The 23,966-nt window shown below is 42.5% G+C and overlaps 1 protein-coding gene across 1 annotated transcript in view; it reads right to left on the bottom strand.

Annotated features, from left to right (window-relative positions):
- LOC120764894 (kinesin-like protein KIF2A) overlaps positions 1-23,966 on the bottom strand; it is a 237,047-nt gene that overhangs the window by 133,427 nt on the left and 79,654 nt on the right. Inside the window, exon 8 of the mRNA XM_058423934.1 lies at positions 1,884-1,938. Coding sequence (XP_058279917.1) covers positions 1,884-1,938 — 55 coding nt within the window. The remainder of the gene's footprint in view (positions 1-1,883; positions 1,939-23,966) is intronic.

Raw genomic sequence — 23,966 nt, 5'->3', positions numbered from 1 at the left:
AAATTATTTGAACATCTTACAGCATTTCAAAATACAGAACATGAAAGGGAAAAGATAATATTTTTGACATGTTTTTGCAATAATAAAGGAAAAACTATTTATATTTTTCTCTTCAGGGTATTGCACACTAACATCTTCTATTTCTTTATATAATTTTATATAATTTTATATAATTTTATATAATTTTATATAATTTTAAAATATTGCAAGAGAAAAATTGTTTCTTATGAACTTTCAAAATTAAAGTGAATGTTCCCAGAATACTGCATTATGTGGGTACAAGATTATCTCTATGGTTCCTCCCCAGCATAGATTATTTCATTAATACCTTTTTATTATAGCTTATTCTTAAAAATGCAAAATAACTTTAGTGCAAACCTCATTTTTACTTAGACACTCATCTTCCTACCAACAACTCAGAACTATTTTTAATACCTCCAAACAACTAATATCCAAGATAATTTGCACAGAATCAAGTCCCACTTCTGAAACCTAATTTATGCCTCATACCAACTTGCTGTCAATTATTGTATTTTCACTTTCACCACGATCAGTGCAGGCTGAAGGTAACATTCCCCCCAATGTATCACATTTCTAAGTTATATTTTATAAAAGATAACCTCCAATGCTAAAACAAAAATTGAACTGTTACCAGACATATATTGAATGCCCTTATGACATAGGTTGTGAAAAATAGTTTTAATCAATCAGTTTTTGAGATTATGCATTTCTTTCAGATCAATTAAAAAAATACAGGGAATAAGAAAACAGTAAAAGTAATAAACAAAAAAGGGAGGGGAAGCAGCAACATGGTGGGGAAAAAATAAGACAAAACTAACATCATACTAACACCAATATATGTTTTCCCTTTCCTATACAATTCTCCCATGTTCCTCTGGATATCCTCCAGATAACTCTCAATGTGTAGTTGACAGTACAAAAATAATAAATGCATCCCATGCTGTTTCAGAGTCAGAGATGTTCTTTGAGTCCTTAAGATAACAAAAAGCCAAAGAGAAGGAAAGAAACATCTTTCAAAATGAAAATCAGCTTACTTTATTGTCGGATTCATACAGGCTTCAATCCAGACGCATTTGCAGTTCTTAATTTCCCATGAAAGTAAAGAAATTAATAGAATGATTGGGATTTAACTGGAGTTGAAAACTTAAATTTTTTTTGGGGAGGGGGATATAGACTCCAGTCTGATCACCAGGCGGTAAGAAAAAAAGTTGTAAAGCAAATCATACATAAAAAGAAGTCACTAAGGAGTGATTCCAGTGCCTAAAAATAATTGTTTAGTGCAATTTCATATGGCCTAAGGTATCCTGTCCAGCCCTGAGCAGCAATTCTAAGAGGTACATGTTTCCAATTTGTCTATAACCTGCTAGCCCTGCAAGGATATCTTGGACACCCTTGAGCACCTTAAATGTCAGAAGACACCAACATTCAGGCACTTGAATTGTACCCTTGATGTCTGATTCAAGACTTGAAAGTACAAATACACATGTATAACAAAAAAGTGTAGGAAAGTTTTCATTGAGTAGCTCACTGATCAGACCACTTAAAGATAGTTTAAAAGAATGGTGATACTAACACAATATAAGAATACTGAAGAAATTACAGTAGAATTAATTCCCAGATCAACTAAATGCATCCTGAATGACCTTGGGAAAAGAATTATGCGCCATAAAATGGTGACAGTTAAACTACTTTTATTTAGATTATGATAAGTTTATAAATTTTCTAGGTACCTCACACATATTGTCTAGTATAACAGAGTTTTGCCTTTGATCAGTATTTCTAGATCTCTTTAATATAAATAATGTTACTATTGGAAGCAGTTTTTCAGAGAAAAAATTCTGCAAAATCTTAAATGGCCATACCTTTTTTATTGAGTGGTCGTTTTCGTACACAAACACATATCCTGTGCTCATCAATCTACAAAGGAAACAATCTTTCAGTGAAATATACCCCAATTCCAGTTATACAGTATTTTACTTCTATTCTTGAATAACAATATCATTTAAACAAATATAAATTTACAAGACAGTGAGTTATCTGAATGTGTAAAAGCTCCTTGTGTCTGCACAGTAACCTAGAACCCAAAAGGGAGAACCATACATTAATAAAACTCCCCGTAAACAGTGATCTGATCCTGCAGAGTATCAGGTATGTCTTGGAACACAGCAAGCAAATACAGGTGTAACAGGGTGGATATGCTATTGACAGAAATTCTTACAATATCTTTGATCATGCCGAGGTAGAATTCTCAGTCTTGAGGGGTACAGAAGAGGTAAAAAGCAGAATCAGGACCCTAAACCTCAGAAAGTCAAACTTTCAGTGCTAGTGTATGGGATCCCTTGGGAAACTGTTCTCAGAAGTAAAGGACCAAATGAGAGCTGGGAGATATTTAAAAGACTTTTTTCACAGGGTGCAAGAGCTCTCAATCCCAACATGCAAGAAGTTAGGAAGGGGTTGCAGGAGGCCAACTTGGCTAGGTCAAGATCTCTTAGCCAAACTAAAACACAAAACCAAAATGCATATGTAGTGGAGGCAGAGACACATCCTGGGGAGATTAGAGGGATATGGCCTGGGATTGCAGGGAGGGGATCAGGAAAACCAAGGCACAGCTGGAGTTGAACTTGGCTATGGACATGAAAAATAACAAGAAGGGTTTCTTCAGGCACATAGGACAAGAAAGGAAGATGAAAGAAACTGTATACCTCCCCCCTGTGAGAAATGAAGATTACGCTTTTGTAGTGGTTTCATGTTCGCCTGTCTCTGTTGGCCAAATTTAGTGTAGTGGTTTGAGCATCTTTTCTGCTGTGAGATAGGATTAGGAGGAAAGCAAGCAGGCCTGACTTAAAGGTACAGTGATAGATTTACTAACACACACTAAAAGGAGGAAAAAGGAATCAAAATGAAACTTTCAAAACACTCTTCCTCCTCCCTACAAGTGTTCACTTTCCCACAAACAGCATAAAAGACACAAAACCTGTGATTTTCAGTCAGTTTCACCATTTAAAAAATAATATTTCATCAGTTCTTTGGGAGAGGAGTCTCTCTTAGAGTCCCATGGAGACATTGCCACAAAAGAAACAGTCCTCTGGTGGCTCCCATGTCACGAATCTGCAGCCACCCAAAAGAAACCTCTGCAAACTGTGAAATCCCACCCATTACCAGCCTTTCCTATGGCTTCATACGGGCCTATCAGCTTATTAGAGGTACCATTTAAGGATGCTTCTTCTAGTATAAAGCAAAGATTCTCTTCCTCTATCTCTAAAATCATCTTCATCTCTAAAACTAGAGATCTCCTTTTCCCTAGGAGCAAAGGGCTTCCTATCACTTTTCTTCCTCTATTCAAAATTCTCTATTAAATTTCAATTATATCAGTTCACAACTTTTAACTAGAGCCATGCATCCCCCCCCAAACAGCATTCATATGTTACAGGAAATAGTCCATTCTCCATGGTTTCACCAGAAAAGTCCAGCCAAACGAGGCCACTCCTCCTCCTTTGTCCCACTTAGGACTTTCACTCTCTCTTCACTTAGTTAATTCTGTCTTCTCTACGATCAATCACTTGGTCCTTTTCCTTTTACTCAAAAGGAGGATTAGAGTTTTAAAAAGTCTCATCTGTAACAGGAAAGACATTCTTGCCCGGGCCTGCAGATGGTCACATGATCTCTGGCAGGCAGCAGCCTCTAGGATTTTCAAAAGTCATGGGGATGCGGGAAGAGAACTTCACCACAAGGGATCTCGGAGCAGCCTGGCTGGTAGATACGTCCTGCCCCCACCCCTCGGTCTCATCTGGGGTGGCCCAGCTCAAAGCTCCTATCAGGGGCTGCAGACTACCCTCCCCCTGCTGGGGACAAGGGCTCAGGGCCACGGCCAGGCCTCAGGCCGGGCCCCCCCTACCCCTCCCTGCCCCCACTCCCGCAGGGGGAAGTGGCAGGGTGTTTTACAGCTGCTAGAAACCCGATCTGGACTGGGACAGGGGCATAGTCTCATCCCCTCCCCCGGCCAAGGGGTCACTGGGTCAGGCAGGCCTCCTGTGAAAAGCTTGGGCCCAGGCAGGCTGGGCCATCCCGGCTCCCCCCCCACAAGGAGGGAGCCGGGACTGCCTTCTTACCTCCTCCGAGGCCAGAAGGAAAAGGGCCGGCTCAGACACAGTCTCAGCTTTATATGTGTATTCACAAAGTCGTTCCTCAGTGGTTAAACAATATGCCAGTATCTAAAAGTGGCCTGATAGGTGCCTGTCCCTTCCATAGGAAATCAACAGGTCCTGGCAGGGCAGTATTCCTCCTTAACTAAAAAACAAACTGTGTTAACCCATGACAGCTTTAAAATTTTTAAAAGTTTAATAAGGAATAATAAGGGATAAAGTAAAAGTAACAGCACTGGTGAGACGTTAATTTTGAGGAACTAAGGATTTTTTAGGAAAGTTAAGATAATAAGTTGCTGAATTAGCTGAAGTAGATAGGTAATCTTTGTTCGCAGTTAACAGAAGCCGGATCTTAGATAAGCTACCCCGGATCTTGTAACTCATTTCTTGTCAGGTTTATGTTTATGTAGTTGTCCTTGTCATGAAAAACAGAATGTGGTAAATAAGACATAAGATAGCTGCAGATTTCCTGCTTAAAGGACCCATTGAACACAGGAAACTGTAAGTTCTACCAAGGAATCATTTGTCACGAATGCATTGAAAAGGTAGAAAGGTCAGGACAAGGAAGACTCATCTTACTTCCTCATTTTAGGTGACCCCTCCCCAAAATAGACCCCCGACTCATTTTAAGAAACAAAGTACGCATGCTTAATAGCCTTTTTGCCAATTAGCATATGAAGCGAGGAATGGGAGGTGACAGGGGTACGAATATGCATTTCTATTTTGGATATTCAACACTTTTGTAAATAAAAGACTTTGTAATTACCTGTGAATTTCGCAGTGCGAATTAGGGAACTATCCCGCGTGTTGCCCGGCCGTAATAAACATACACTTTCTAACTTTAAACTGTTAGAGAGTTTTTGTCCGTCACAGTTGGGTATCGATACTAGATCAATACCCATATTTCTTTAATAAATCATTTTGGCGAGCCAGGCAGGAGACTGCTCTCTCTGGCCGTGGGGCCAGCGGGGTCCAGGACCCCTCTGGGCGCCCACCCGGAATTTTCTGGGAAGAGGGCTCCTGCGGTCCTGCTGACCACCCGGGGAAAGACCAGAACCTGCTGGAACTACGGACAAAAGGTATGTTTATATTTGAAAATAGGTACCTTGGTATAGGCGGTTGGTAAGACACTGAGAGACGTCTCGTGCACAACATACGCCTCTTGGGTTTGTTTGTAAAAGTTGTGACAGCTCTGCGGAGCTTGGTATCAGTGGTTTGGTAGTCCGTGTCCCGTAGTGGGGACAGCGGCAACCTGTCTTTGTTGTGTCATCTTGCAGTTTAAAGGTGCCTTGGTAGTCCGTGTCCCGTAGTGGGGACAGCGGTAACCGGTTTTTTTTGTTATGTCATCTTGCAATTTAAAGATGACTTGGTAGTCCGTGTCCTGTGATGGGGCAGCGGCGGCAGTAAAATAACCGGTGTTGTTGTTGTGTATTAGGAGCAGTGGTGGCTCCGGTTACAGTTTGTGGTTCAAAGGTACCTTGACAATCCGTAATCCGTGTGGCAAGCCCGTGCTGGGACGCGAAGGGTCCCGTTGTGGGTCCCGGGAAATCCCGATTGCGGCCCCGAGTGCACGGAGTGTGTGTGGTGTGAACGGATCCGTGTTCTGTGGTCTCGTGGTTTTGTGTGTTTGTGTCTTCAGGTGTGGAAGAATTATTGGTGCACCGTATGTATCGTGGTCTGTGGGAGTTTGTGTAAGCGTTTTGATTTGTGTGATTTTGGAGTGTGTTAGTAATCTGTGTAAATGGTTTTAGGAGTTTTGCAAGCTTGAAGTTGTAAAAGCCTTTTGAATTCCCCGCCTGATCAGTGGAGGGATACCTCTGTTTGCAAGGGCGGAAGGATTTAAAGTGTTTGTATTGTATCCAGATTGTGTGCTGGAGGGGAATTAGACTGTGTGTGAGCTTGAACAGCGTGTGCTTTTGGCAACAAAATTTTGCTTACGTTTTGTTAGGTGAAAAAAGTATTTGTGTAAGTTTAAATTGTTTGTTTTTGAACTAAAAGGAGCAAGCGGCATAAGGAGGTTTGAAACCTGAGCCAGCCCCAGGAATTGGGAGGGGGTGATTTGTTTCCCTGGTAACTGCGGGGGAATCCAGGCTCTGCAGCCTCGGGACGCGTCTCTAAACTCCCTGTAAAACCCTAAGAAGTTCTTTTGGCGAGTGAGTGTTTTAGTTAAAGGGAAAAAGGTTTTGCTTGTTTGTGAGGCTTGCAGTTGCTAGAGTGTGTGGCAATATTCTAAAGTCCTGGTGGTGTAGTCCTTAACCACAGAGTGGAGAGGCAGCGTGGGATCAGGGTTACCCCCCCACCTCCTTCTCACGGAGGGATTTGTGTGTGGTGTCCCGGCCGAAATCCGTAGGATTTTTCGGCGGGACCTTGTTGAAACTTCTGGTGGAGTGTGTTTGGGGTCGTGAGGGACCCTTGGCTATTTTCTTTGTGAACCTAAAACGGTTGGTGTTTGGAGTTGGGTCTCTCTAAGAAAAGGCTTTGATTGTGTGCAGAAAGCAGAGAGCCCAGAACTTATGCCCAGAGTTAGCAGAAATAGCCGATAAATTTTTGGTGCTGAGAAGCGCAATTGAAGTAGTCTACTTTGTGTTTTGTAACATCTTGGACCAAAAGGGATTCTAAACATGGGGGCAAATGACAGCAAAGAGATTCCCAGAGGAAGCCCTTTAGGGTGTATCTTAACACACTGGAAAGAACTGGTGGGCTGTGGTGGTACCGAAACTAAGAGGGAGCTTGCTAAGCTTTGTACACAATGGTGGCCATTATATAAACTTGATGAAGGTGTGAAGTGGCCAGTAAACGGTACACTGGACTATGAGACATTATTACAATTGATGCTTTTCCTTCGGCGTGAACAAAAGTGGCAAGAAGTAGCTTATGCTGCTATGTTTTTCACTCTCAGGAATCATCCCGAGTGGCAAAGGGATTGTGGAATGAGGTCACCATCTGATCCTTTAGTATTAGCCCTTGAAAAGGATAATAAAGCTACTAAAGGGAAGCCCAAATGGTGTTGTAGTACCTGCTCAATAAATCAGAGGTGCACCCATCCTGACAAAGTATACCAAGCAGAGGCTTTGGAACAAGAGACAGAAGACATACTTAAGCCAGCCCCTAGGAGGCAGGAAAGGAGGAGGGTGGTGGGGGACGCAAATTCAGAACCATCATTGACTCCAACCCCCCTCACTCCATCTTTAGCTTCATCTTCCTTTGGGAGGACAGCAATTGAGGTAGGGGTTTCGCCACCCACTCCTAAACCCCGGGATCCACCACTGCCTAGCTGTGACAGTGAGTGGGATGAACCTGAACCCCTCCCACCAGGTCCTAAGATTCCCTCACGAGGAACTATAGCATCAAGGACCCGAAAACAAACCAGAGTTGTCATACGAGCACCTCTAAGACAAGCAATAACCTCTGATGGGGAAACAAAACTGATTAAAGTTCCCTTTTCCTCAATTGATTTAGAAATTTGGGAAAGGATTGCTAAGGGCTATCGAAGTGATCCTATAGGGGTTGCTAAGAAAATGAAGATTATGATTAAGCAGCATTCACCTGATTGGGCAGATCTGCAACTGCTACTTGATGCCTTAACAGAAACTGAGAAACAATTAGTTTTGAAAGTGGTTGGGGATCTGGCTGAGGATGATTGTAGGACAACACAGGAGGATGTTAAAGATGTATTTCCCCTTCAAGACCCAGGCTGGGATCCTAATGATGATGAGGGGTTAGGACGGTTAAAGAGATACCAAGAACTAATCGTAAAAGGGCTAGAAAGAGCAATCCCCAAAACCATAAACTGGTCAGCCTTATATGCTATCAAACAGGGCCCCTCTCAAACACCTTCTGAATTTCTAGATCACCTGCGAGACGCAATGCACCGACACACCACCCTGGATCCTGGATCTGATGAAGGAAAGCAGCAATTAATAAATTTATTTTTAGGACAATCCACAGGAGGTATCAGGCGGAAACTCCAGAAGATCCGGGGCCCAAACAGCCGGAATTTAGAAACTTTATTAGATGAGGCCTGGAGAGTTTTTAGTAACCGGGAAGAAGGGTATAAACAAGGGATGAAGAAACTAGCAGCAGTAGTAAAAGAAGGAGAAAAAGGGAAACATGGGCAAGGTCCACCAAAACAAGGACCACCCCGACTAGGAAAAGATCAATGTGCATTTTGTAAGAAATTTGGTCACTGGAAAAACCAGTGCCCAGAATTAAGAAAGGGTAATGAACATAGAAAAGGTGATCAGAAAAGGGAAAAAGTAGTTGCTCATGTAAAAGAGGACTGAAGGGGCCCGGAGGGCCCTACCCTAGGGGACCCTCTGGTTATAGTTAAACTGGGGAACAAAGAAAAAGAAGTGAAATTTTTGATAGATACAGGGGCAACATTTTCAGTGTTGAATAAGGCCCTAATACCTGTAACCAATGACTATGTTATGGTAAAGGGGGCAACTGGCCAATCTGAAAGAGCTTATTTTTGTAAACCATTGAAGTATAAATTGGGAAAACAGTGGGGCATCCATCGATTTTTATACATGCCTAATGCTCCATCTGCACTTTTGGGCAGAGATTTGCTAGAGCAGCTGGAAGCAAGAATAATATTCAAAAATGGGGAAATTAGTTTGGAGGTAAAGGATCAACAATATGTAGAACTGTTAAGCTTAATGCTAATAACCAAAGAAATTGAAGTGGCAAGTGAAAAGGAAAATTTTAGGAAAATAATGGATCAAGTATCTCCAGGAGTGTGGGCCTCCAATATACCAGGAAGAGCAAAGAATGCACTACCAGTGCAAATCAGGCTTAAAGAAGGAGGACAGCCAGTAAGGGTTAAACAATACCCCCTAAAGAAAGAAGATATAGAAGGGGTTAGCCCAATTATTGAGAACTTTCTGCAGCTAGGACTACTGAGAGAGTGTCAATCTGATTTTAATACTCCTATTCTGCCAGTAAAGAAACCTGATGGGTCATACAGATTAGTACAAGATTTAAGGGCTGTTAACAAGGTAACTGAAGACTTGTATCCAGTGGTTGCCAATCCCTACACCTTGTTAACCCGTTTAACACCTGAACTAACTTGGTTTACTGTTCTAGATCTAAAGGATGCTTTCTTTTGCCTCCCTCTCCATGAAGCCAGCCAGAAAATTTTTGCATTCGAGTGGGAAAGCCCTAAAACTGGAAGAAAAACTCAGCTCGCATGGTGTGTGTTACCGCAGGGGTACAAGAACTCCCCCACTATATTTGGGGAACAGCTTGCCAAGGATTTAGAGTCCTGGGAACCTCCACCAGGAGAAGGACAGTTACTCCAGTATGTGGATGACCTCTTAATGCAGTTACCACAAGCAGAGAGGTAATAGAGTCTGGGCCATTACCAACTAATACATCTGCACAGAAGGCTGAAATAATTGCCTTAATCCGAGCCCTAGAGCTGGCAAAAGGAAAAGAGATCAACATCTACACGGACTCAAGGTATGCATTCGGAGTGGTTCATGCTCACGGAGCCATCTGGAAGGAAAGAGGACTGCTGAATTCACAAGGCAAGAGTATTAAACACGCACAAGAGATACTGAGGCTATTAGATGCCATACAACTACCTGAGAGAGTAGCCGTAATGCACATAAAGGCACACCAAAAAGTGAGCTCTGAATTGGAAGAAGGGAATATGCTGGCGGACAGAGAGGCAAAAGAAGCAGCAAAAGGTGAGGTACCCGATAAGGCTGTTGAGGCAGCATTGATTCCAGATGGAAAAGTTTCTATTGAAGGTAAGCCAGTGTACAATAAGAAAGATAAGAAACTTATCAAGGTAGAAAAGGCAAGTTATAATCAGGAGGGATGGGCTGTAACAGAAGAAGGGAAACTTGTAGTACCCTCCTATTTGTTGTGGTCATTAGTACAGAGGGAACATGAGAAAACACACTGGGGAATAGATGCCCTGTATAACCATTTGAAAGAAAGAATCATGGCCAGGAAATTGCAGGGCACAGTGATACAAGTAACTCGTCAGTGTAGTCTTTGCCTCCGAACTAACCCTAAAAATACCCCAAAGCCTAAAGTGGGACAAATTGGGAAAGGTTGTGGACCTGGGCAACAATGGCATATTGATTTTACAGAACTGCCCAGGAAGGGAGGGTATCGTACCTATTGGTGTTAACTGATACCTTTTCAGGATGGCCAGAAGCCTTTCCTGCCAGGACAGCTAAGGCCCGAGAGGTGACCAAAGCGCTGTTGCAAGAAATAATACCACGATTTGGAGTTCCAGCCACCATATCCTCAGATAGGGGACCACACTTTATTTCGAAAATTGTGCAGCAAATAAGTCACCACCTGGGAATAGACTGGGAATTGCACACCCCATACCACCCTCAATCTAGCGGCCAGGTGGAAAAGATGAACCATTTGATTAAACAACAAATTGTAAGATTGGGGCAAGAAGCAAATTTGCCCTGGCCTCAGGCTCTCCCATTGGCCTTGTTGCGAATTCGGACAAAACCAAGAGCAAAAGAGAAACTAAGCCCTTTTGAAATATTGTATGGAAGGCCATATGCAGTTCAAGAGGGAACAGCATCCATTCAAGTAGGGGAAGAAACCCTACATGGATATATGGTGGCCCTAAATAAACAACTTAGAGAAATTGAGAAGTATGTGGCTGGAACTCAAAACAGAGAACTAGATGGGCCAGTACATGATGTACAACCTGGGGATTATGTGTATGTTAAGTCTTTTGCAGAAAAAAACCTTAGAACCACAGTGGGAAGGACCATTCCAGGTGCTCCTCACTACCTTCACTGCAATCAAGATCAAAGAACAGAAGGCCTGGATCCATCACTCTCGAGTGAAGAAAGCCCCAGAAGGAATTTGGAAAGCCACACCAGGCGATAATGAACTGAAGCTGAAGCTCACTCGGAACAACGAATAAATGGACTAAGAGTTATTTTGGACATTATGTGGAAAGTTGTAACTATTGTAGTAATTACCTTAACCATAACAGGAGTCAATGCAATACCACAAAGGTATAATGTGACTGGGATATACCAGTGCCAAGGAAGAGCCTATGATCCTTACTCTCGTAAGGCTTTAAACAAGATACTAAAAGTCACAAATGCAAGCTAGTGGGAGGGAAGAAATCTATACACAATGCCTCAGTGGACTTAATACACCCAATAGTCCCCTTAGGATTAAACCATGAGGGAACTGTATTGTACCCTTCTGAACACAGAATGTGGGCACGAGAAATTAAAGGAAAGTGGCAAACTATTAATCTAGAGCCCTGTACTGTGAGGAGACATTTAGGATACATATGTGAAGGGACATTAGAGGGTGACAAAGACACTTGTTTAGACACAGACCAAAGTATTTGTCACTTTGAAACACATCCAGGCAAACAGACAACTTCACTTGTGTATATAGGACAAGGTTGTGTCTGTCTTAGGACAGCATGCCCCATCATAAGGATAGACAACCAAATCGTGAATGAGACTCAATTCAATTTGTGTGTTTGCAATTTTGTTAGAATTAAGGGATGTGATTTTTCCTATCGAGTACCCGTAATATCACATCAATATATAAAGGCCAACCTAGCCACTGTGCAGAAGATACTGCCTGTGCCCATAGGAATGAATTTGACTTTAGTTGCTCAATTGCTGAAGCATCATGAATTGAGAGAAATCTTAAAAGAAATTAGAGATGAAGGGAAAAAGACATTAATTACCATACACCATGATACAGAGACCATCAAAGGGGTTTTTAAAAGGCTTGAGGAACATTTGTCTCATCATTGGTGGGATGTGCTTTTTGGGTGGTCACCAACAGCAACCGGAATATTGAATACCTTAATCCACCCTATAGTTGTGTTGCTTATTTTGGTCAGCATAAGTTTAGTGTTATCCATTGTAATACTTGTTTGGAACTGGAGGATGCTACGACGAGTGGCAGCTTTAACATCACTGTCAAAGGCGTATGGCTTGGTCTTGAGAGACACTAGCTGTACAGCTTGGATAGATGAGGAAGACTTTGTATACTGAGTAAAAGAATTTACTCATTTCAAAGAAGAAGTGGGGAATGAGACGTTAATTTGAGGAACTAAGGATTTTTTTAGGAAAGTTAAGATAATAAGTTGCTGAATTAGCTGAAGTAGATAGGTAATCTTTGTTCGCAGTTAACAGAAGCCGGATCTTAGATAAGCTACCCCGGATCTTGTAACTCATTTCTTGTCAGGTTTATGTTTATGTAGTTGTCCTTGTCATGAAAAACAGAATGTGGTAAATAAGACATAAGATAGCTGCAGATTTCCTGCTTAAAGGACCCATTGAACACAGGAAACTGTAAGTTCTACCAAGGAATCATTTGTCACGAATGCATTGAAAAGGTAGAAAGGTCAGGACAAGGAAGACTCATCTTACTTCCTCATTTTAGGTGACCCCTCCCCAAAATAGACCCCCGACTCATTTTAAGAAACAAAGTACGCATGCTTAATAGCCTTTTTGCCAATTAGCATACGAAGCGAGGAATGGGAGGTGACAGGGGTATGAATATGCATTTCTATTTTGGATATTCAACACTTTTGTAAATAAAAGACTTTGTAATTACCTGTGAATTTCGCAGTGTGAATTAGGGAACTATCCCGCGTGTTGCCCGGCTGTAATAAACATACACTTTCTAACTTTAAACTGTTAGAGAGTTTTTGTCCGTCACAGTTGGGTATCGATACTAGATCAATACCCATATTTCTTTAATAAATCACTGGGTGCATAGCATTAGCTAGATGCACACAGTTAACTATAATGTGATATGTGTTTTGAGATAAATTCGTGTTCTATATGTTATAAACTATAAACTGTATTACAAGCAGAGGGTTCCCACAAAACTGAGGAAACTCTCCTGCTTGCCAAGACTGATTTGCAATCGTAGAGATTCCAGACAATGGCAGGGCAAAGCCCAGATTAGCAACCAAAAGAAATGGCCAAACAGGAAATGTCCCATCCATCAAGGAAGAGCCATCTGCCTCCTCCGGTGATTAACACATGATACCAGTCTAGAAGAGGAAGACCCAGAGATGTCGCTATCAGCATCCCAATGCTGACTTCTCCGAACCCCATTCAAGCGCCTGATTCTGCCGGAAGAAGCATTCGGAGCCAAGCTGCCAGAGAAAGAAAACACATGAATATGTGCGGCAGATACGAACTAACAATAAAACTGCCTTGGGGGAGAAAATCTGTATAAAACCTGACCACTGCATCTAGGCGATCGAGAACAGGGGAAGACTGGTTCATTCGTGACCATTTCTATGTTCACCCAACTTTGATAACCCGGGATCGAGGTTGTCTCTTTTATTGTGGCTGTTTCAGATTGTTATTTTTAAAATGGCGGAATAAAATTATATTAAATTGGCTATTGATTGTCCATAACATATAACAACTCATATACTTTTGAAACATGAGATTGGAAACTAGAGGATATTAATCATATAAATTAGAAGATATAGGTATTCAGATGATGTGTATTGCTTAATACTTGCTGCTCTTTGTACTGTATTAGTTGCCTAAGGAGGGAAGAGACAGGACTATGTGCAAGAACAATAAGGAGGAATGCAAGGATGTCTGACAAAGGGAAGGATGTTTACCAAAACAGGAGACAAGAATACAAGATTACCAGAGACACTGAGATAATGAGGATCCCTAGGCCCCCAGGACCAGATAAGGCCGGTTTCATAGCTTGGACTATGATCAGATGATCAGTGAGCATGCACAAGGCAGTGGGGTCAGAAGTTCATCTCAAGAGGAAGACAACTTTACTTCATCCTCTGGGACCCTGGAGACCCCTGAGATGACCACCAGAGATAACTGCACAGGTGGAAAGGACTGATAAGACGATTAGCATACAAAGCAGAGAGGGAGGGAGCCAAGGAATGAATATACATAGGTGTATTGGGAAACTTGATGCATATGTAACATTCTAGAGGTTAAAAGAAAATTCGAGTGAGCGAGGGGTACGCATGCCTTTGGGAGTTATCCCACATTGTATCCAGTGCTGAATAAATCACATACCTACTTTAAAACTCACTTTGTCTCTGAGTTGTAGCATCTTTCCGCATGTCACTTTTTCGCTGCATTGGTCAAATGCATATTTATGAAGATTATACATATTTAAACATGTCTTTGAGCTTACATGTTCTGGGAATTTTTTATCTTGGTTCAACCCTTGACCTCATCTTCTTAGAATACGTGACACAATGCAGATGTGATTTTAAGAATTTTGTATTTTATTCCCTCACAAGGCTCCCTTGACAGTTATTCATAGCCAAAAGGTCAGTGGTAGATTCTTCCTTGCTCTTTTGGTGTTATTTATCTGGTTCTTTTCAATGTTATCTTATCATACAGATGTTCTATCCACTTTTACAAGTACTTTTGACTTATTAAAGAAATATGGATATTGATCTAGTATCGATACCCAACTGTGACGGACAAAAATTCTCTAACAGTTTAAAGTTAGAAAGTGTATGTTTATCACAGCTGGGCAACATGCGGGATAGCTCCCTAATTCACACTGCAAAATTCACAGGTAATTACAAAGCCCTTTATTTACAAAAGTGTTGAATACCTAAAATACAAATGCATATTCATACCCCCCCCCCCCCCCCCCCCCCCCCGTCACCTCCCATTACCCGCTTCATATGCTAATTGGCAAATAATTACCCTGGACGGTAAGCCTCCTAAACTTTCTAGGCCTGCAAGGGTATCGAGTATCCCAGAAGAAAGCCCAAATGGTGAGGCAAACAGTTATTTACCTGGGTTACTAAGTGAGTGCTGGACAAAGGACTCTGGGGCAGGATCACAAGGAAGCAATATGCCAGACCCCAAAACCTCAGACAGTGAAAGAACCTTTTTAGGCATGACAGGGTGGTGCAGACTGTGGATTTATAACTATGGGTTGCTTGTTAAACCTCTGTATGCCTTAATCATGGAAGGGAGCAGAGATCTTTAGTGGAAGCAACTCGAGCCTTCGACCAACTAAAGAAAGCCCTTATGTCAGCTCCAGCCCTGGGACTTCCAGACGTGAGTAAACCATTTTTCCTGTTTTCCCACAAGAAGCAAGGGATTGCCTTAGGAATATTAGCACAGAACTTAGGCCTGTACCAGAGGGCAGTGACCTATCTTTCCAAACAACTGGACACAGCAGCTAAAGGATGGCCAGGGTGCCTCAGAGCAGTTGCAGCAGTAGCAATAGACATCCAAGAGGCACGCAAATTCACCCTAGGCCAGAAGATGACTGTGCTAGTATCTCACACAATGTCTGCAGTCCTTGAGGCAAAAGGGGGACATTGGCTCTCCCCACAGAGGTTTCTGAACAAGATGATGTTGAAATTGTGGTAACTAACATTGTGAACCCAGCTTCCTTCCTCAGCGGGAGTACGGGAGAACCGGTGATCCATGAGTGCCTGGAGACCATTGAAGCCACCTACTCCAGCCGCCAGGATCTGAAGGACACCCCACTTGAGGATGCTGAGACCTGGTTTACTGATGGAAGCAGCTATGTCATCAGTGGAAGAAGACATGCTGGGTATGCAGTTACCACAAGCAGAGAGGTAATAGAGTCTGGACCATTAACATCTATATGGACTCAAGGTATGCATTCGGAGTGGTTCATGCTCACGGAGCCATCTGGAAGGAAAGAGGACTGCTGAATTCACAAGGCAAGAGTATTAAACATGCACAAGAGATACTGAGGCTATTAGATGCCATATAGCTACCTGAGAGAGTAGCCATAATGCACATCAAGGCACACCAAAAAGTGAACTCTGAATTGGAAGAAAGGAATATGCTGGTGGACAGACAGGCAAAAGATGCAGCAAAAGGTGAAGTACCTGATAAGGCTGTTGAGGCAGCATTGATTCCAGATGGAAAAATTTCTATTGAAGGTAAGCCAATGTACAATAAGAAAGATAAGAAACTTATCAAGGTAGAAAAGGCAAGTTATAACCAGGAGGGGTGGGCTGTAACAGAAGAAGGGAAACTTGTAGTACCCTCCTATTTGTTGTAGTCATTAGTACAGAGGGAACATGAGAAAACACACTGGGGAACAGATGCTGTTATGGACAAATCAGTAGCCAATTTAATGTAAAGTAATTTTACTTTGCCATTTTAAAAATAATAACAGTCTGAAATAGCCACAATAAAAATGACAACCTCGATCCCGGGTTATCGAAGTTGGGTGAATGTAGAGACGGTCTGCTGTTCCTTTTATGATTTTTGATGTAAAATGGGTCCCCTGGTCTGAATCTATATGATCTACTATTCCATATCGGGGTATAATCTCTTCTAGCAAAATTTTTGATACTGCCTGAGCTGTAGCCCTGGAACTGGGGAAAGCTTCAACCCAGTGAGTTAACTTATCGATTATTACTAATAAGAATTTATATATTCCTACCTTTGGTAATTCAGTGAAATCCACCTGGATCCTTTCAAACGGACGATAGGCTATGGGGCGTCCTCCCAAGGCAATTTGTTTTGATCTGGCCCGATTAACTTTTTGGCAGATCATACACCCATGCACCTCTTGCTTTGCTAATTCATAAATTCCTTTACACCTAAAGAATTTTAAAAATTGATCTGCAAGGGCTTGAGCCTCCCAGTGAGTCTGCTGGTGCAATCTCTTTAAGATCTTTCTAGCATAGTCCTTGGGTAGTAGTTCTCTCTCATCAGGCAGCTTCCACCTCCCTTCCTCTAGTCTTCTTCCTATTTTCTCATATCCTTCAACTTCTCTTTTGGAAGGACATGGGGGATACTCTTGAGTCTCATTTACCCCAACCTGAGGTATACTTACTGTGAGTAATGCTGCTCTTTTTGCTTCCTTGTCTGCTAGGTTATTTCCCCTAATTTGAAATTGCATCCCTACCTGGTGTCCTTTTATGTACACGATGGAGATTTCTTTGGGCTCTCTAATAGCCTCCAGAATTTGTTTTATTATTTCACTATGAACTAACCCTCGTCCCCAAGTGTTAATTAAACCCTTTTCTTCCCAAATTTTCCCAAAGGTATGAGCTACCCCAAAAGCATACTTTGAATCTGCAAATATAGTACCTTTGTTTCCTTTTAACCTCTAATGCCTGTAATACTGCATATAATTCACAAGCTTGTGCTGACCAACTAGCATTCAGAGGACCTGACTCCACTACCCTTCCTGACTTACCATCTACTAGTGTATATCCTGACTTTCTCTTCCCCTCTACAACTCTGGCTGACCCATCCACAAACCATTTCTCTCCATCTTCAAATTCTTCTTCTTCCAAATCTGGCCTTATCTTTGTCTGAAGTGCTATTATCTCTGCACAGCTGTGAGCAGGTTTCTCTAATGTTTCACCAAACAGAAACTGGGCTGGGTTCTGAGAAGTGGTGGTTCTTAATTCCATCCTGGGTGAATGAATCAAAATAGCTTCATACTTTAGGAGCCAAGCATCTGTGAGCCATTTGTCAGCCTTCTGCTGTAAAATGTTCCTCACATTATGAGGGGTATATACTACTAATGGGGATCCAAATGTCACCTTTTTTGCTTCCTCTACCAATAGTGCAACTGCCACAATTGCTTGTAAGCAAGTAGGCCACCCTTTGCTTACAGGATCCAGGAGCTTAGACAGGTATCCCACAGGTTTCTTATTCCCTGCCCAGTCCTGAGTTAGAACACCATAAGCAGTATGATTGCTAACATCCACAAATAACTGAAACTGTCTTTTCACATCAGGGAGGCTTAACACTGGAGCAGTTACCAGTGTTTCTTTTAGTATTTTGAATGCCTGTTCATCTTGTTCTGTCCATTTCAATCTATCAGTTGTTAGTTTCTCATACAGGAATTTTACCTTTTCACTATACCCCTCAATCCACTGTCTGCAGTACCCCAAAAGTCCCAATACTTGCCTAAATTCCCTTTTTGTTTGTGGAGAAGGTAAGGCAACGATACTTGCCACCCTCTCAGGGTCCAGTTTCTTTTTCCCTTTGGAAATCCAGTGTCCCAAATACTTCACCTATGATTCTGCGAATTGCAATTTTGATTTAGAAACTTTCAATCCCTTGTTTCCCAGGAAATTTAATAATGCTATAGTGCTTTCTCTTACCTCCTCCTCTTTTGGTCCTGCTACTAACAAATCATCTTCCTGCTTTTTCTAATGAGAACTATACTTTAGGATCAATTTTATTCTCATCTCTGGTAGTCAATTTGCATAAACTTACTACTAATTGTGAATCTTTTACCGCCAAATTTATTCTTAGAGCTATAATCATATCTATTTCTGCTTTTTCTACTAAAAACAGATCTCTTAGGCATATTTTATTTTCAGATTCTATTTCTACATCTCTGATAACAGGTACTTTGAAAGGATCTCCCTTTGCACCTATTACCTTCATTTTTTATCACTTTTAAAGCATCCTAATGGTAATTTTTGCACTGTACTTTTTTCTGCTCCCATATCTACTAAAAAGGTTATTACTTCTTTTTGGGGACCCACCTTTAACTTTATCAAGGGCTCATTCGATGTCCTGGTCCCTAAAATAAAGAGCCCCTGACATCCCTAATTGTAGTGGTGTGAGAGTTGTTTCATTGAGTTTTTAAGTTATTTTTGTAAGATTTTTAAGTTATTTTTGTAATGGTTCAGTCCACTGTACCCCCTTGTGTTTTGTAATAGTTTTCCCCCTTATAAGTTGGTTGTTTAACCAGATGTTTTCTGTCAATCATTCCTTCCCTGCACCTGTCCCTGTCAATTCCCCCCGTCTCCTCGTGGTTGCCCTGTCTGTCACTTCAAGACCCTTCCCTGGATTCTGGAAAGATCCAGGAGAGGTGTCAAGTGGTAGGCTGGTGCCCGGGGAATCCCCTCCTACCCTCCTGTGATTTGTTAATGGTTCAAAGGTTGACACCCCTGTTACCACCCCCATGTTCCCTGGTTGGCTGACCTGTTGTCAGCCCTCCCCCGTTTATAAGTGGCTGTCAAGCTTTGATCTCTGCTCTCTCTGGGCAGCAGTGGTCTGAGGCAGAGCTCTTTGCTGGACTCCCCTTAATAAACTACCTTCTACCCTGCCTAAAGAGAGACGACTCTTTTTCCGTCGCCGCAGTCGCAATTCCATCAGGTCCACTCGCTGGTGTGGGGAACCAAGAACCTACTGGGAGGAGGTAACTCGCCCTACCTGTAACCCCGACCAAGCCTCGTAGTAGCAGTGCAGAACTGAGCTAGCCTGCACGCCTGGAGGCATGTGAGGACACTGCTATACCTAATCTTCTTGAAAAATCTTTTCATCCCTCATCCTTAATTTCTAATCCTTTATAAGGTGTCTTTTCTTTTTACAATAAAAAACACTCTGAGAGTTCCCTTTGAGTGTCTCTGCTCTTTCTGGGAAGAACAAACTGTCTCCTCTGAGTATTACAGTCCTGTTATGTTCTTACCGTGGCTCGAGAACGTTCTTGCTTCTGAACTTCTTTGACAGCTGTAACCAGTATTTTTGCCTGTATTTTCTGGTTCTCCTCATCCCTTCTCATATAAACTTTCAGAGCTTCTCTCAATAATTCTTGTAATCCTTTTTCCTGCCAATTATCTATTTTCTCAAGTTTTCTCCTTATGTCCTCCCATGATTTTGCCACAAATTGAGTTTTCAGGAGCACTTCCCCGATTGAGGAATTCGGGTCTGTCCCTGAGTATATCTGCAGGCTTTTTCGTAGCCTATCTAGCCATTCTGTCGGGGTCTCATCTTTCTTTTGGCATTCTCCAAACACCCTACTAATATTTTGCCCCCTTGGCACTGCTTCTCGTATGCCCTGGATTATAACGTGCCTTAAGTCTATCATATTTCGCCTACCTTCTTCTGATTGAGCATTCCATCCTGGATTTTGGCTGGGCCATTTCTGTTCGCCTGATGCCCCCTGGGGGTTTCGGAGTTCCCAATCCCGAATGCCAGCCTGTCTTATCATTTCCCCTTCTTCATTATTAAATAATGACCTCAATATAGAGGTTAAATCGTCAAAAGTAAAAATACTATTGCCTAAAAATTCATCTAACCTATCTGCAACTCCAAATGGATTATCCATCAGTCGACCCATTTCTTTCTTAAAAGCTCTTACATCCCCGGTATTAATCGGCACATTCACATAACCAATAATTCCAGGTGCCGTCGGTACCTCCCTTAAGGGGAAGAGATTATGCTTTTCTTCTTAATTTTCACTATTTTCCTCGTTTACTTTCTTAGTCTTATGTTTCATTCTGCTGGCTGGGGGCAAGCCTGCTGTAACTTGCTTTCTGGTTTCTATGGGGTGTGGGGCCAGCCGAGGCTGTGGCAAGGGCGGGGAAACGAATGTCTGTGCCGGAGAAGGTCCCGGGAGTTGTGCATAGGCTTGTGGGGGACGTAGTCCCGAGGGTTGCGCACAGACTTGTGGGAACCGTAGTCCCGGGGGTTGCGGGGGTGAAATCTCAAGGGGGTGAGGTAACAGAAGTAGGTCTTGCGGGGAAGTCGGTGGGGAGGGCGAAATGGGATTCTGCACCGACGGGATTTCTAGAGTTTGCGGTACGAGTGGGGGTGGTAATTGTGAAGGGGGGTGCGAATCCTGTAAGAGAATCGCATCGGGGGCTTGTGCCGGTAAGGGCTGAGGCACAAGCCCCTGTGGGGCGGATGGAGGGACCCGGGCTTGGACAGGCGTACGATACGGGGGTGGGAGATAATCTAGGGGGTCCCAGGTGTCCCTCCGGGGCGCACTTTCCTTTCTCGCCTTTATGGGGAACAATCCTATTTTTGATTCTTCCCACAGTCTGGCATAATCCTTTTCCTCTTCGTCCTTAGATTTCTTTTCATCTACATAATTGCTTAAAGCTCTGCACGTCCATTTCTCAAAAGTACCAAACTTGGGCCAGATTACATGATTCCTTATTTCCTTACCTCCCCAAACTTTGATACAATAATATATCATTTTTTCCTTGGACCTTTTTCTCCTTTCAGGACAATTCTCCCAGTGTTCTAACATCTTCCCCAGTGGACTGTCTCCTGGAATTTTGAGAGCACCACTCTCCTCTTCTAACACGTGTTTTCCCTGTGTCTTTTTCTGGGGTTTGCTCTTTTTCTGTCCCATCTTTTCTTAGATTTCGAAATTCACTTACCTTTTAGTGATTCTGTGTTGTGTTTTTCCCTTGGCTACCTGAACCAAGTTCCTTACTTGAACTTTTTAACTTAAGTGGGGTCTAAATTACCAGACTACTCACCTCTTCAGTGAACTGAACTGCGGGTTTTCAGCCGGTAATGAGCTCTCTCTCTTTTTCTCTCTCCTCCTCCCCGTTTTGGACTTCACCGAGTCCTAAGCCAAAAGGTTTACCAGTTCCCGAACTCCAAAGAATGTCCCTTCCCTTTTGACTTTCCATGATCAATCCTCTGAACTCCTCAAGTTTCGGGCTTTACTCATGAGATGAGTTTTACCCCGTTGCAGACACTTCCCCCTTGGCTGACCACGTCCCTCGCGGGAGAGTGGAACTGCAACCGTGGGGTCCACTCTAACTCCATGATAATATCACATCTCACTCACACTCTCAATCACACCTACTCAACCCGCAATACTTACAGTTCCTTTTTCTTGCGTGGGCTCTTCGTGCACGTAGAATTTTACGAGTAAATAACTGCCGCGGCTCCTGAAGACTCCTTAGTCTTCCTCTGAGTTCTCCGAGAGCTCTTGAATCTGACACCCCCCCTTTTATTGTGGCTCTGGCCTAAAGTGGTTCGTGATACAATTGGTTCTACGGGGTTTCCCAATCAGTCAGGCCGCTGAAATCAGCGGGGCGCCCCCTGAATAGATGGGATCCCATAGCACCGAGATTGTATCCGAGTCACGGCACCAACTGTTATGGACAAATCAGTAGCCAATTTAATATAAAGTAATTTTATTTTGCCATTTTAAAGATAATAACAGTCTGAAATAGCCACAATAAAAGAGACAACCTCGATCCCGGGTTATCAAAGTTGGGTGAACGTAGAGATGGTCACGAATGAACCAGTTGTCCCCCATTCACGATTGCCTAGATCCAGTGGTCAGGTTTTATAGAGATTTTCTCCCCTGAGGCAGTTTTATTGTTAGTTCGTATTTGAAATACATATTCATGTGTTTTCTTTCTCTGGCCGATTGACTCCGAATGCTTCTTCCTGGCAGAGGTGGACGCCTGAATGGGGTTCCGAGAAATAAGTATTCAGATGCTGATGGTGACATTTCTGAGTCCTCCTCTTCTAGACTGATATCATGTGTTAATCACTGGAGGAGGCAGTTGGCTCTTCCTTGATGGATGGGACATCTCCGGCTTGGCCATTTCTTTTGGTTGCTAATCTGGCTTTGCCCTGCTATTGTCTGGAGTCTCTACAATTGCAAATCAGTCTTGGCAAACAGGAGGGTTTTCACATCTTGGTGGACACCCTCAGCTTGTAATACAGTTTATAGTTTATAACATATAAAACACGAATTTATCACAAAATATCTATCACAATGCCCTGTATAACCATTTGAAAGAAAGAATCATGGCCAGGAAATTGCAGGGCACAGTGATACAAGTAACTCGTCAGTGTTGTCTTTGCCTCCGATCTAACCCTAAAAATACCCCAAAGCCTAAAGTGGGACAAATTGAGAAAGGTTGTGGACCTGGGCAACAATAGCAAATTGATCTTACAGAACTGCCCAGGAAGGGAGAGTATCGTTACCTATTGGTGTTAACTGATACCTTTTCAGCATGGCCAGAAGCCTTTCCTGCCAGGACAGCTGAGGCCCGAGAGGTGACCAAAGCGCTGTTGCAAATATGTGGCTGGAACTCAAAACAGAGAACTAGATGGGCCAGTACATGATGTACAACCTGGGGATTAGGTGTATGTTAAGTCTTTTGCAGAAAAAACCTTAGAACCACAGTGGGAAGGACCATTCCAGGTGCTCCTCACTACCTTCACTGCAATCAAGATCAAAGAACAGAAGGCCTGGATCCATAACTCCCGAGTGAAGAAAGCCCCAGAGGGAATTTGGAAGGTCACACCAGGCAATAATGAACTGGAGCTGAAGCTCACTCAGAACAACAAATAAATAGACTAATAGTTATTATGGACATTATGTGGGAAGTTGGAACTATTGTAGTAAATGCATGCAGGCAAACAGACAACTTCACCTGTGTATATAGGACAAGGTTGTGTCTGTCTTAGGACAGCGTGCCCCATCATAAAGATAGACAACCAAATTGTGAATGAGACTCAATTCAATTTGTCTGTTTGCAATTTTGTTAGAATTATTTTTCCTATCCGGCACCTGTAAAAGCCAACCTAGCCACTGTGCAGAAGATACTGCCTGTGCCCATAAGAATGAATTTGAATTTAGTTGCTCAATTGTTGAAACATCATGAATTGAGAGAAATCTTAAAAGAAATTAGAGATGAAGGGAAAAAGACATTAATTACGATACACCATGACACAGAGACCATCAAAGGGGTTTTTAAAAGGCTTGAGGAACATTTGTCTCATCATTGGTGGGATGTGCTTTTTGGGTGGTCGCCAACAGCAACCGGTATTCTGAATGCCTAATCCACCCTATAGTTGTGTTACTTATTTTGGTCAACATAAGTTTAGTATTATCTGTTGTAATACTTGTTTAGACTTAGAGGATGCTACGACGAGTGGCAGCTTTAACATCACTGTCAAAGGCGTATGGCTTGATCTTGAGAGACACTAGCTGCATGGCTTGGATAGATGAGGAAGACTCTGTATACTGAGTAAAAGAATTTACTCATTTCAAAGAAGAAGTGGGGAATGAGACATTAAATTTTGAAGAATTAGG

Source organism: Hirundo rustica, chromosome W (genome assembly GCF_015227805.2).
Source record: "Hirundo rustica isolate bHirRus1 chromosome W, bHirRus1.pri.v3, whole genome shotgun sequence".
Classification (NCBI taxonomy): domain Eukaryota; kingdom Metazoa; phylum Chordata; class Aves; order Passeriformes; family Hirundinidae; genus Hirundo; species Hirundo rustica.
The sequence above is the reverse complement of the archived record's forward strand: the minus strand, read 5'-3'. Positions and strand labels throughout refer to the sequence as shown.